This window comes from Camarhynchus parvulus, chromosome 3 (genome assembly GCF_901933205.1).
Source record: "Camarhynchus parvulus chromosome 3, STF_HiC, whole genome shotgun sequence".
Lineage (NCBI taxonomy): Eukaryota > Metazoa > Chordata > Aves > Passeriformes > Thraupidae > Camarhynchus > Camarhynchus parvulus.
The window spans coordinates 58,340,145-58,353,662 of NC_044573.1; the positions used below are offsets into that span (position 1 = coordinate 58,340,145).

At 37.9% G+C, this 13,518-nt stretch overlaps 1 protein-coding gene across 3 annotated transcripts in view; it reads right to left on the reverse strand.

Moving 5' to 3' along the window:
* Window positions 1–431: 431 nt before the first annotated feature.
* AKAP7 (A-kinase anchoring protein 7) overlaps window positions 432–13,518 on the reverse strand; it is an 82,255-nt gene continuing 69,168 nt past the window's right edge. The window contains exons 8-9 of one of the 3 annotated variants that reach the window (XR_004060579.1): window positions 1,957–2,677; window positions 1,572–1,714 (exon numbers count right to left, since the gene is read on the reverse strand). Coding sequence is in view for 2 of the 3 variants with exons in the window: in XM_030944681.1 (XP_030800541.1) it covers window positions 2,475–2,677 (203 nt within the window). In the remaining variant the exon portion in view is untranslated. Of the gene's footprint in view, window positions 2,678–13,518 lie in introns of all 3 variants that reach the window. The other 2 variants (XM_030944682.1, XM_030944681.1) reach the window with 2 other exon arrangements.

Below are 13,518 nucleotides of genomic sequence, written 5' to 3' on the forward strand. Positions count from 1 at the left end.
GCAAGTTGGATTTAAATTGCTTGATAGCCTCAAAAAAGCTACCTCCCAATGATCTCCAGGGATGATTTCAGTTTGAGATTTTTTTAAATCTATCATTCTAGAGCATTTTGAAACCACTCCTTTAACTCACACTTCAAGAATGGACCTCTAGGAAGTTGTAACCAGTATTTATTTCTAAACCTGCGCTGACCAGAACATAAATTAATCCCAAGAGTTTCAAAGATTTTTCCTTGAAAACAATAATGACTTGGGCCTAGTTTATCTGCATGATTTCAGCAGCCAAGTGCCAGAGCAGTATGTTGGCACAACACCCTGCAGTCAACTTAATGGTGTGATTCACAGGAGCACTATTTCTCTCCTGTAACCCTGCTACTTGCAAGCACTTAATTTTATTCAAGTCCATTTGGAAAAAGATGAAAATGTACACAGAGTGCAAAGGAAAAATATTTTATTGTGAACATGGCATGTAAAAGATGGGTTTCAGAATATACTGTTATATATCAAATGAGGAAAAAAAAGCTCTGATGTGAGATAAATGAACAGTGCTTGAGACAAATGAAGAACATGCACACAGCTGTTCTAACAGCACAATTCTGATACAAATCACAACATATTATATAGCTTTTATGACAATGTTTATAAAAATTGCAAATATTGGACCTACTCCTGCATTGTTGTCCATCAGCCAAATCTTCAGTGAATCTTGCAGGTGTGTGGAGGGAACAGTGAGAGCAAACTGACACCCCACCTGAGGCAGCAGAAGGTAGAGATGGAGGAACATCAAAAACAAAAGACAAAAACACTGTTCTACAAAGGTGAAAAGGCAAATATTATCCCAAGGAATATTATTATTTGCACAAGTAAATCTTAATTGCAGCATCCTGACTCCATTAAAGCCAATGAGAGTATGCCATTGAGATCAGTGGAGCCTGAATTTCATACTGAAATTTAGAACATTCTTGCTTTAGTGTAAACATCAGCAGAAACTAAATGTCAGCATCTATACAAGTATTCAAGTGCTGTTTAAAAAAACAATAAAAAACATACAACGCTAACCCAAAATGCCAGTACATATACAAAAGGCAGATAATTAAAAGAGGAATTTTTTCCCCAAATATACATTTTGAAGTATTTAAAACCACCAATTTTTTAGTACTTGTATATCATTGTTAGGGAAGGCGTATATGAGAAAAAACTGAATTATTTACAATGATAAAGGAAGGGCACAGTGTTTGCTCAGATCTATTGGAAACCAGTATTTTTCTGCTTTGGAGTCATGACATGTACCTGCACACTCAAACAGGTTTCAATGCAGTGTTGAGAAGTGGCTATACTTCATTATTATGAAATATAACCCTTCTGTGCAAGTATTTCAGCATGATTCCTCGTGAGCCATTTATACCCATTCACATTTTCAGTTAAAAAAACCCAAACAAACCAACCTGAAAAATTTCTTGCCACAATATTTTGTCTTTAAACAACCTGATGAGATATTCCACAATGGCAATTTACAGTCATGCATTTGGAAACTCAGAGTCAATACAACTTTTCCATTTACTGTTAGAGTTGTGCCTGTCTTCAAAGAGTTCTTTGCTAATTTTTGTGCGGATCTCAGGACTCGTTAACAGCTCCTTTATCTGATTCAGTCTGGGTAACAGGGCCTGCGTTTCTCTGCGTAAAGCTTCCTTTACTAAGTCTGCTTCATGGCTCTTTCCTAGAGGAAAACAACAATATAATACATTTTATAACAACTAATGTGATTTAGAATCATTGATGTTCAGAGATAAAGACATCATATGTGGTTTGGACAGTAGTAAGTGCTCAGTGTTTTGCCCATACTATTTTTTTATAAAAAGGTATTTCATCAAAAAATATAATTTACATCAACAAATGCTACCAAAATGTAAAGAACAGTATAGCATCACATTTAAGGGAAACTCCTGCCTTATTACATACTGTGTAATAGTATCTGCGATGAGTATCTGCAGTGGTAATTTTTAGCTTGGTATTGACTGCTGTTGACTAGGAAACAGCACGTGCTCTCACATGGAGCAAGCAGCCCTGCAGCGCTGCCAAACCCTCGGGCACAGGGCACCGCTTCCACTTATGGCAAGACTTCATCCACAGTCATCCACGACAATCCAAATGACAAATGCAAAATGTTCAGTTTCTCCTCAAAAGCAAGAAAGGGACTCTTGGTATCAAGAGCGAGTGAAGACTAGAGCCGCCTGCTTCACCACTCTTGTCTTTTTTCCACCATGCATCCCTCCCAGCATTCAGCAGATTTTCAGCAGTGCAAGCACTTGTTAAACCAGTAGACAGTGTCCTTCAGTTCAGAACAAACTTTTGATAAGAGACTCATAAAGCAGAGTGCCTGACACCCAGCACCACTTCGCAAATTTCAGCAGGGAGCGGAACATGTTTTTGTAGTTATTCTTGGTGGGATATTTGCTCCCAGGCTTTTTGCACAGTGCTCACTTGCTGTTATCATTGTCGCTCTCATTCTTGCTGCCACTCGCTGCTTCCTCAGTTTTTGCAGGGCTCCCATCAGTCTGCCTGCTTTTGTTTTGTGTTTCTTCTAAATACTGCTGCACAGCCTTCAGCACTGCATTCTCCACCAGCCTTTTGCTGAGGCTCACCAGCTCTGCATCGTCTGGCTCTGCTGCTTGCTTTTCACCTATGCATCACAACAGACAAGAGAAGGAATTCATTGCCATGCAAAGACAGTAGCTGTGATTGTATCAGAAGCTTCTGATTTGAGCTGGATGCTAAGTTATTAGCCTCTTCCTGATTGTAAAATATAATTTTTCCCCCCCCCTCAAGCTCCAAACCAAAGTGTTCCATAAAGATGTGTACAGTGTATTAGATCAAAGATATTTCACTGCTTGTGTTTCTTATAACACTCCAGCAAAAGCCACTGGCTAACGTTATAAGCCCTCATTCAGCATAGAAGAGTAAGTGTGCAAATTTAAGTTTTTTCTGGCCAATGATCAGCAGTGACATTCGAGCAAAGATCACACCATCACAGAATATTCTGAGCTGGAAGGGGCCCTATAAGGCTCATCAAATCCAGCTCTTAAGTAAATGGTCCTTAAGGGAATCAAACTCACAATCTTGGCATTATCAGCCCCATGCTCTGACCAACTGAGCCAATCTCAGGGTCAAATATAACATAAGGCATATTTACACTTCAGTAGCATTCCTAAATTTAGGTGCCACAATTTTTTGCTTTTGTTTAAGAAATCTAAATCTATTTATTCATTGCTTGTAATTCAGGAGTTTCTCACAGGAAAAATTACTAAAACACTCAAAGCACAGGTTACAAATATTTTTCTAAACAAAGCATAAAACTAACAAAAAACATATAGTCCCTCCCTGCCTCTCTTCTGTTTTCTATCTTAAAGCTCTAACATCAGAAAAGGATTTCAAGTTCCAGCAATCCTAATATCTTAAATATCTGCAGATAAAAACAAGAAGCTGAAATTTCCCTGTTTTGTTGAAACTTCATATGAATAACATATACAAGAAACAACTCTATGCATAGTGAGGATTCTTATACATCATTACATGTAATTTGAAATGTTACTTTTCCATGAAATATTTTCCTAATAAACTATAAACCCTACTGCAGAATCCCCCTTTCATGAAGAATTTGTTGCAGGAAAAGCAAATTTTATTGCCCAATTCTCATTGGTCATGCCATTTGCTATTTCACAGTCTCCTACACTAGGTAAATAAGTGTTTCCCTCCATCTGTATTTAAAGGTCATACATTTCATGTCCTCTTCAGGCATTTGCATTATGCGACCAGTAATAAGAGGCTGCTTAGTCACACACATCTGGTGGAAGAGATATTATTGTATGCTCTCAGCACAAAGCTTTGTACTGTTCAATTACCTAAATTTGTCATTTTTCATACATGTAAATTTATTAAAGTATTCCAGGACATTTAGATAACAGTTACGAAGGATTTTTATTAGTTTTCCTAGCGTACTGCACAACCTGGGAGTGATTTCACTGATAAAGAATAATTCATATTGGGATTCAAGGAGGAGAGAGAGAAGCAATATTCAGACATAGTGCTTCTATTAGCTGTTAATCTGAACATTCTGCTCTGGAACAGTAGCTCTTCCAGTTCTGGGCCTCCACAGCACTGTTAGTATGGGCAAGGAAGAACTGTGCTCTCCTCCCGAAGAATAATCAGACTACATCTTGGTAAAGCATTTCTTTAAATTTTGGAGAAAGCATAGATAAATATTCTAAAGATATTAAAAAGAATATCTAGGGGAATAGTTTTGGTTAAAACCAAATATAAGAATACATCATAAGAATGTATTATAAGAATGTAAATATAAGAATACATTAAAAACAGAATTATCATTTCCAAGGAGAAATATTTCAGGCTACCATGCAACAGAGGCAGAGGCACTATTCCCAAAACCAAACAGCTACATACTCCACATTCTCTGACTCACTGCTTATATATCACTATCTCTAAATCCTGGGTCTAAGTTTATCCTTTAATTTACAGGAAGGAGGGACTTAATTCAGACTCTTCTCTCTCAGGGCACCCAAGGTATTTATGAGCAGCATCTCCTCACAGCTTTTCTGAATTGATCCCACACACTCCTTTGAATGAAGCCCTTAGATTACTGATTTCCTTTGCTTCTAGTAAAGATGCTCAAAAATGTGTTGGTTGCCCTGGTCTATTTAGTCACTAGAAAAATTAATTAAAATACTTAATTATTATTTAAAATAAAACTGCTTTCCAGTTGCAGAGTTTCTTGTTCTTCAGAATTGCTCATAGGTCACAGAAATCATTACCCACACAGTGCTAATGATCTATCCATGCAACTCAGAAAAAAAACTCAATGGGAAATATGGTGCTCAGCCACTCTCACACTTGACCCTGGAGTACTTAATATGCAGAATATGACTAATCAGTCACAGAGGCCTCCAGATACCACACAACAGTACTGATTATATTTACTCACAGTGTAATTTTAGTTGTAGTACCCCATGTATTATGGTCTGAAAAAGGCCAGAGCTCTTCTCCCATGAATACTTTCTGCAGAACAGTTCTCATTTACAGATATATGTATAAAATCCATATAGCTACTATTGTGTTTATAATTTCAAAATAAGCAGGTAGCTCACTTATAAGTACTTTCTCAAGCATGTAAAACGTCAGATTTTTATAAAACTGTACTTTTATAACTACAGTTTATTTGGCTACAGAAGAATGGGTTTGTGGATTTTTGTTTATTTTTAATATTTTGGGATATTCAAGGCTCATCAAAAGTCTGGGGTGAAGACTGTAGCACCTCCTAAGAGAGCTCTGCGCTCCCACTGGAAAGACATCTGACTGACATGTGAATGCAAATGCATGCACATCCTTGCATGAAGATTGTGCTTGGATTTATCCATGCAGCCACCTTGGTGAACAGGCACACTGACCAGTATGATTCCCTGATGCTCTGTTTCTATTCTCATACTCCCAAAATAGCAGCTGTGGGAGTGTCTGCAATGCCACGGTTGGCTGGCAAGGTAGCTGGGTACCATTGTATAGTTCCTATTCATGACTGTTGATAAAACGAAACAGGTCATGTAATAAAAACAAATGTTGAGCATCTATATCTACTTGACAATTTAACACACATCTGTCCTGTTTACATCTCTCATCCCACACTGCAGCTGCTGCTTGCCTGCTTCTTTGATGAATACAACTCCTTCGCAGCAGGCAAATGCTTCTTTGAGTGCACTGTCTAACATTATTGGAATTATTGGAATATCTGTAGAAGTCATTGCAGATATGAATGTTTTAGATTCAAAAGGAAGGTTTAAAAATACACACTTCCTCTGTTTGTAATCTCTGTTCTGAAAAGAGAGTAGATACACCACAGCACTGTATTTGCATCAATATTGTGACACTACTTTATTTCTGTGCCTGTGAATAAAAAAATTCCACTGTCTTCTCCTCAATGTTGTTCAGAATAAAAACGAAAAAATCTTTCATTTTGTTTATCCCAGAATTCTCTTCTATAATTTTCAAGACATGAAAACTAATTCATACTCTGTGAATGTACCTCAATGCATTCATGCTGAGCAGCGTTTTTTATTACTAAAACTGAAGCATACAAGTTGTCCTGAAATGACCATAATTTTTTACAAAGGGAACTATCAGCTCCACAGAATTATTCAAAAGAGGCTTTATGATCCTACATCCTACTGCTAGCAGTTATGGACATGAACCAGATGCCTGCAACCACAGCCAAGTTTGGATTCAAATTCACTGCTGTATCTTTCTACTGGACTAGGTTTACTCTCCAAGCTTACACCCCCTACACATTACAAGATTGTGAGCTGAATTTTGAAATACTATATTGGAACAAATCAGATATCATGGTCCTGGTACAGCATTTTCACGGCCCTGACACAGCCTGTTTAGAGGGCATGTAGCTATCTCAGATTTGGAGAGAGGCAGGACAGTTTGAATCCCTCTGTTGTTCATATGATTAGCCCATGGATTGTGATTTTTTTGTAACAGATTTAATTGAAAAAAGCAACAGGGGATCCCTTTTATAGGAAAAGCCAGTTTTACATCCTTTTACCAGCTATGCTCCAAGACAATGTTCTGCAATCCTTCCCTTGGTGGCCTCAATGCACTGGGCTTTGTTCTTCCTTCCAACAACCTTTCATGGCAACAAAACAATGATAAACTGGGAACATTATAAAAGAGACCCTTAGTATTTTGAATAGGTGACTGAGACCCTCTGAGAAATTTGGTGGCAGAGGTTCTGCTCTGGGACCTAGGGAGGGCTGTGGTAACAGATGTGCCTCTGTCTATCTTTTGGGTTATTCTAATAATCATTTCTAATACAGTTTTTACAAACTCTATGACACAAATATGAGCACATGCCCATATCTAATCAACACAGTAATTAGAGACAGGAAAGTCACAACTCTGAACATTTCCTTGTTAATTAAGAAGGACTTGCATGAAAAGTCTCTTAAGTGGTCACTCAAGAAATTGACACAAATAAGGCACTGAGAGGAAGGTGAAATTATAAGCTCATTAGGACACGAGGGTGATGACATTTCTGTTGCTGGATGTTCCCACCTGATGTGGGGCATCTAACAAATTTCTTTAGGTTTACATATATTGCTCTGCAAATACAGGACTGTCTTACAAAGCAATACCAATCTGTCCTTCATGCTGAATACATGGTTTCTAGTTTGCTGGAAAGGGTTTTTTAAATTTAATTTGGCACACCATGGAACTAACCTGGTAAAGTAGGAATTTCTACTAAAGAGGAAATTAAGGGTGTTACAGCTATTCAGGGAAAGTGGTGCTCTTGCCAGATTCAGTAATGACAACAGGAATACCTGCAGGTCCCTTTGAGCTCCAGACTTGGCAAAAGTTTGTTTGGTTTCACATAAACCCCTGTGAAGCTCTGATATAAATTTTCTGACCACCTCTAAATGAAGAAAGAGGATGTGATCTGCTAAACCTACTCATCCCTCTGCAAGCACTTAGGGATGTGATGCCACAGGCAAGAGCCTCCAGAACAAACAAAATTTAAAAAGTTATATAAGACTCTAGTCCTGGCATACATGAAGTTCTGTTAAATATCTTGGGTTTATTTTTCTATTAAAAGAGATCTGTTGACAGAGAAATTCCCCAGCTCCTTTAATGGGGTTTAATGTTTAAATTGAACTAATTTATAAGAAGTCTAGTGCAACAGGCAGGAAAGATAGCAAAGTGGCCGAAGGAACAAGATGGCTTAAAAAGCTATGAGTTTTACTTGATTTTTCCCACCAACACTCCAGCAGAGAAAACAGGCCAAGTTACAGAAGTGGTTTTACATAGCCACAGAAACATCCACTGCACAAGATGGCAATGGGAGAACCAAAGGGTTGAGGCAGATTGTGATAGCAGACATCCAGGCAACATTATTCACTCCCTTTTGTGCTGCCTGGTGCCAGCAGCTCTCAGGAACAGGGAATAGGGCAGCTTGGGTCAGCAGGCTGATCAAGGAGAGCAGAAGAGTTGCTCTGCCCTCTAGGATGGTGCCAAGGGGGAAGCCTCCTGCTGTTTTCAGAGCCTAAGAGAGAGAGAGAGGGATCAGGCTTCCCAGTTTTCCCAGGGAAAAGCTGAACTCTGGAACAGGGCAGACACGCCAGTGCCTTGCCTTCAGTGGTCCTCCAGAAAAAATACTGAGAATGTAACACACTGTGGGTGACACATAGGTTGCTTCCCCATCAACCTCAGTCACCAGTGACCACAGACAGACCTGGATGGTCTTGAAGGCATAAAGACCTAGACCCTGCTAGGTCACCAAGCTGAGGGAGGTAGAAGCCCAAAAACACAGCTGGTAATGAAAAGGGTATATACAGAGATTTTAATTGCCACAGTCCAAATATTTTGGCAAAACCTTAAAGTCAATGCTTATGGACCTGTCAGCCATGAAAATCAAATGTTTAATCACCAGCATGCCAAGGCAAGTCATTTGTTAAATATTCCCTTCTTGTTACTGTTTCCTTATCCTTCCCATAGTCATGGGAACTTCAGTGTCATGTCTTTAGGATTCATTTGTTACTATACAGCTTCCAAAGGGATGCTATTTTGGCTGTGACTTTTCCATGCTGCTGTCAAGTGTACTAAAAAAAGCAATCTTTTTTGGCCTAAGACAGATTGTTAAACAAGTGTTAATAAGTGAATCTTAACAAGCTGAACCTGCGTTGTTGTTCCTCCTGAGCTCAGAAAAAGACTCCATACAAACTCATGTTATCACAGTCTCTCACATAGCGCATCTCTTTCCCTGGGGAAAGCAATTGTGAATGTACTTGTAGGTTATGGACAGAAAAGTCAAATTTTAATCAACATCCATTTTAATTTAATTATTTAAGTTGCAGAAGCATGAGTTGTCAAACACAGCTGCATACTGTTTGAACTGCAAAAGGAAGATGAAATCTTGCAAAAAAAAAGATATAATCGCAATTCGAGAGTATGTCCAACAGCGTCCATAAAATACCATAATAATTTTAATTTTATTTAAAAATTTTAAATACTATATCATTATAATGAAAAAGAAAAGGTTATCTGCAAGGTGCTTTTAACATGTCTGTAACCATGCTTAATTAGATTCTGAATCTAATGGAAGAAGGTTAGAGTCCCCTCGCTCAGTATGAGCATCTTAAATAGGTTTGGACAGGTAGCAAAACTGCATCCAAAGGCAGACAAAATAGATGGGTCTAAGCCTTTTCCTCCAGAATCTTCCCCTTGAACAAACTGAGCTCACTTCATAAGCTTCTTATGCAAACCATGAAGTTATGTGGTTTTGAACATCTGAGTAGGATTGTCGCTGTCTTTCCTTTCATGGATCAAGTCTATAGAATCTGACCAAATTTGCTAACAGCTTTGGGAAAAGTAACAAGATACCCTTAAATCAATTTGAATTGCATTTAAAAACATCCCCTTCCATTAAATACTTATCATGACCTTTCCTATCTAAATCCCCTTTATCTATCATAGATTTTGCCTTAAATAATGTATTTAGTTTTGTTCCTTCTTCCCTCCCTTTTGTTTGCCACCTAACTTCCACTTTAAATGGAAGAGCTGGAGTTTGCTATCAAGTTTTTAAACTGATATTGTGAGATGTAGCTGTATAAATGTTCACTGCTCTACTACACAAAAGTTTGTAAACATGAAGCTGACTTTTGATACTTGGAGAGTACTAGTACATAGAAGTTTAGGCCTCTCTTTAAATGCTCTGGCCTTGAACCCATAAAACCACTGTTTGGGATCTTCTTTAGGACAAGCTCTTCCTCAACTTTTATTGCTTTCTAAAAGCCCAAATATACCCACTTTCCAGAATACTGAATCACAGGATGATTTAATTTGGAAGGAACCTTAAAACTCATCTAGTCCTACCCCTGAAAGGGACACCTTTTACTAGACCAGGTTGCTCAGAGCCCCATCCAACTTAGCATTGAACACTTCCAGTGACTGGGCATCTACAACTTCTCTGGAATCATCACCCTCTTTCAGTTTAACCACCCATTGTCCTTTCACCACATGACCTTGAAAAAAGTTCCTCTTGATTTTAAAGCAAAATATTCCAAAGAAAAGATAAGCAGCAAATTCAGGCATGTGCTTAGTCATAATAAATTGCTCCGTATCATGGGAGTTTTGATGACCTCAGACATGAAATCAGAATATCTGTAGATAAAGAGTTAAGAATGCTGAAGGTATGACTACAGCTCACTTAAATAAATTCACAGAAATTTAAAAATTGTTGCTAGAGGATGGCAGAACAAAATCCTGAAACATTACCATGCCATAGAACTAAATTTAATGCAATCAATCCTTCAAATGAAAAAACAGACTTTATAATTTAGGGCAAGAAAAAATTGAAAGAATATGAGAGAACAGTACAATTTTTTTCCCATCCTATGTTCTTTATGAATAGAGCAAATAACCTCACTTACTGAACAAGCACCCAATAATCAAAATTAACATTATTCTTGAGTCTGTTTCACCATTAAAAATCAAGAATAAATGAATCCTAATTACTGTTTTTAAGCCACTGGATCTTACTTCCATATCCTTCCAATGTTAAATATCAGTTATAAAAGCATTTTCTTTCTGAAACAACATAAAACTCCTTAAAAACCCCACTTCCCTACCTAATACAACACTTCTTTGATGAGAGTAAATCCCAACAGGTCTAACACTGCATTCTAGGAAAGTAATAACTCCCCCTCCCTTTCTTCCCCCATATTTCTACTTCCTCAAACAAAGACTGTTCTAGCAACACTTCAGTGAAATCAATCCAGAAAAATATGTCTGCTATGCCAAAAACTGAACTAATCATCACAATTTTTTCCCAATTTACTCTGTACCATAATGGATTGCTCATTACCATGCCTTAAAACTGATGGTTCTCATCTCTTTACATTCCTTTTTCCATCTGCAAATTTTCTCTCTACCTACATAGTATACAGACTTCCACACCTTCCTCTTTACCATCCCAATAATCTTAAATCTGTCCCATAAAATCAATAGAAAACTGCTAATTTACACCAGCTGGTCTTTTGGGCCTTTATTTCTATCAGGCTAAACAGTTCTAATTTGGAGTTTCATATATTTTTTTGTCCTCTTATTTTAAAGCAGTATTGTTGTTAGCCTTTCCTCAATTCAAGAGTAAAAGAACAAAGGGTGGATATTCACGCCATAACCAGTTTTTGCATTTCTTTTCACTCTATTCAGACCCAACTTTGTGGTGAAAAGCTGGTACTTTAGTTTGCTTTGCCTTTATGTTTTTCATACAGAAAAGTTCCGTATGGAAACAAATCCTGCTGCTGATGGAGAAGATCAAACTTGGACAGACTTTAACACATACCATGTTTTTATTTAAAGTCTAATCCTGTACTGTTTTCTAATTTTATGCCTTCTTTAAAGGTTATGGTTAAAAAAAAGGCAAAGGGAATAAAATGGATCTTTCAAAGTAAAATGATGCACTTACTTTGGAATGGACTTGTTATTATTATTCACTTGTGCTGAAACAAGCATTATAGGCAGTGACTCCAAGATCCAGGCTGTATTACACATGGCCCCTCTTCCAAATGTTTCAGATCAATTGTGGCAGAGGACACACACGCAATGTATGAATAGGGCACACAGGTCAGGCGTCAACATAAATTAACACTTATGTCATTAAATCAGAGGATCAACTGTGCTTCAAAACACAAAAACACTACAGCAAATTTCATTTTAACAGAGAAAGGTAAACTCTGACTTTGAAAGGGGGTTCAATCCCTATAACTCACCTCATCATGGATTACAGTTTGTAGAACTGCAAGAGAAAACTCATCATTTTGTGCTGGAAAACCTCTCACATTGTATTAATGAGGTGTATGTGAAAAGCAAAAGAGGATGTGAGAGAGAAAGAAAGGAAAACCTTTTTGGCTGCATTAGGCTATGCGAGATGGTAATGGATTTTTAAGACAGAAAAAAGCCTACATTTCCTAACTCACAGTAAGTGATACAGAAAACAAGGCTGCCTTAATATGTTTTTGTTCAATCCTTTTGCTTTGTAGTAAAATGAAAGATTGAACAAAATGTCATTTAAAAATTATTCCTAGGATATAAAACAGAATAACACAATAATAGACCATAAGGTAAGACAATTTGCCTCTTAGCAAAAGGATAAAATCTCTCTGGTGAGGGAAATGAATTATCCATGCCTGAGGATTATAACTCACAGGAAACTTAGCAAGTGCCCAGATCAAATTCACCTGAGATTGGCAGATATTCAAAGGGATTAAGCCATCAGCAGAAAAAATAAAGCTAATGGTGTATTCTGAGATTTGGGGATGGGGATCCAGAGGGAATACCTAGTAAGAAGTGAATTTTCCCTACACCAATTTAGGACAACAATTCAGGCAGGGTCAAGAACCTGACAAAAGTTCGGCTGTGTATGCTAATATCAGAACTACAAGTCTAAAAGTACTGACTATTGTACAAGTGGCAGTGCCAAATTGGTCATTGGTATGGCATATTTCTAGCTATTTAGGGCTCAAGGACAGCCTGCACCCAGTTAATTTTTAAGACAAATATCCAACCTCATGCTCCACAGAATGGTTAGGGCTGGAAGAGACCTTAAAAGATCATCTAGTTCTAAGCCTTCTGCCATGGGCAGGGGCATCATGCTAACTTACATAGCATATACAATCATATACGTCAATTTCCTCTAAATCTCAATCTCTTCTGTCCGTTCTCCAACTTCTCAACACTTATGGAAACAGGACCACTCAAGTTTTAGGAATGGCAAAATGATTTGGCATAAAACATTATTAAACCATCAGTAATCAGCTGCTGAACAAGGTATCAGTACGCCTTGCTATGATACTTTTCAAGTTATCTTATTTTCCACTTTGCCTATAATAATTTCACAAATAATAACAGACCAATGTCATCTAAAGCACAACCCCTCACTCAACCAAGGACCTGTTGTTTGTCTTGCCTCTTTGTTTGTCTGCCTTAATCTCAAAATCTTGGTCACAACATTGCAAAATGTAGACTCTCTGCAGCCCAGCATCTGTCACTGACAGGAAGCTTTCCCTGAAATATATACAAAATGTTCTCTCTTGTTCTTATTTCACATGATGCAATAGAAGTAATCCCATGCTATCCTAACAGTTGCTTAATCATGTTAACTAGTTCCTCCTCCTGCCTCCTGGCTTTATAGCTTTTTTTTGTAAATTCAAAATTAGCTAGGTCCTGCTCTCAGAGCTCCCTAAGACATAGATCTGCAGCTCCCCAGGCATTTTATGAGGCACAGCCTGGGCTCCTACTTCACGTTTCAAGCACTATATTCTTTTGGAAACATAGTACTTCCTCCAAACATCTATTTCCTCTGCTCCATGAGCTTCTGATCTTCCCAGGGTAGATTTAGCTAGCACGGCATGCATACCATTTCTGCTAAAAGGTTATACGTCTGGCGGCACACAAGCT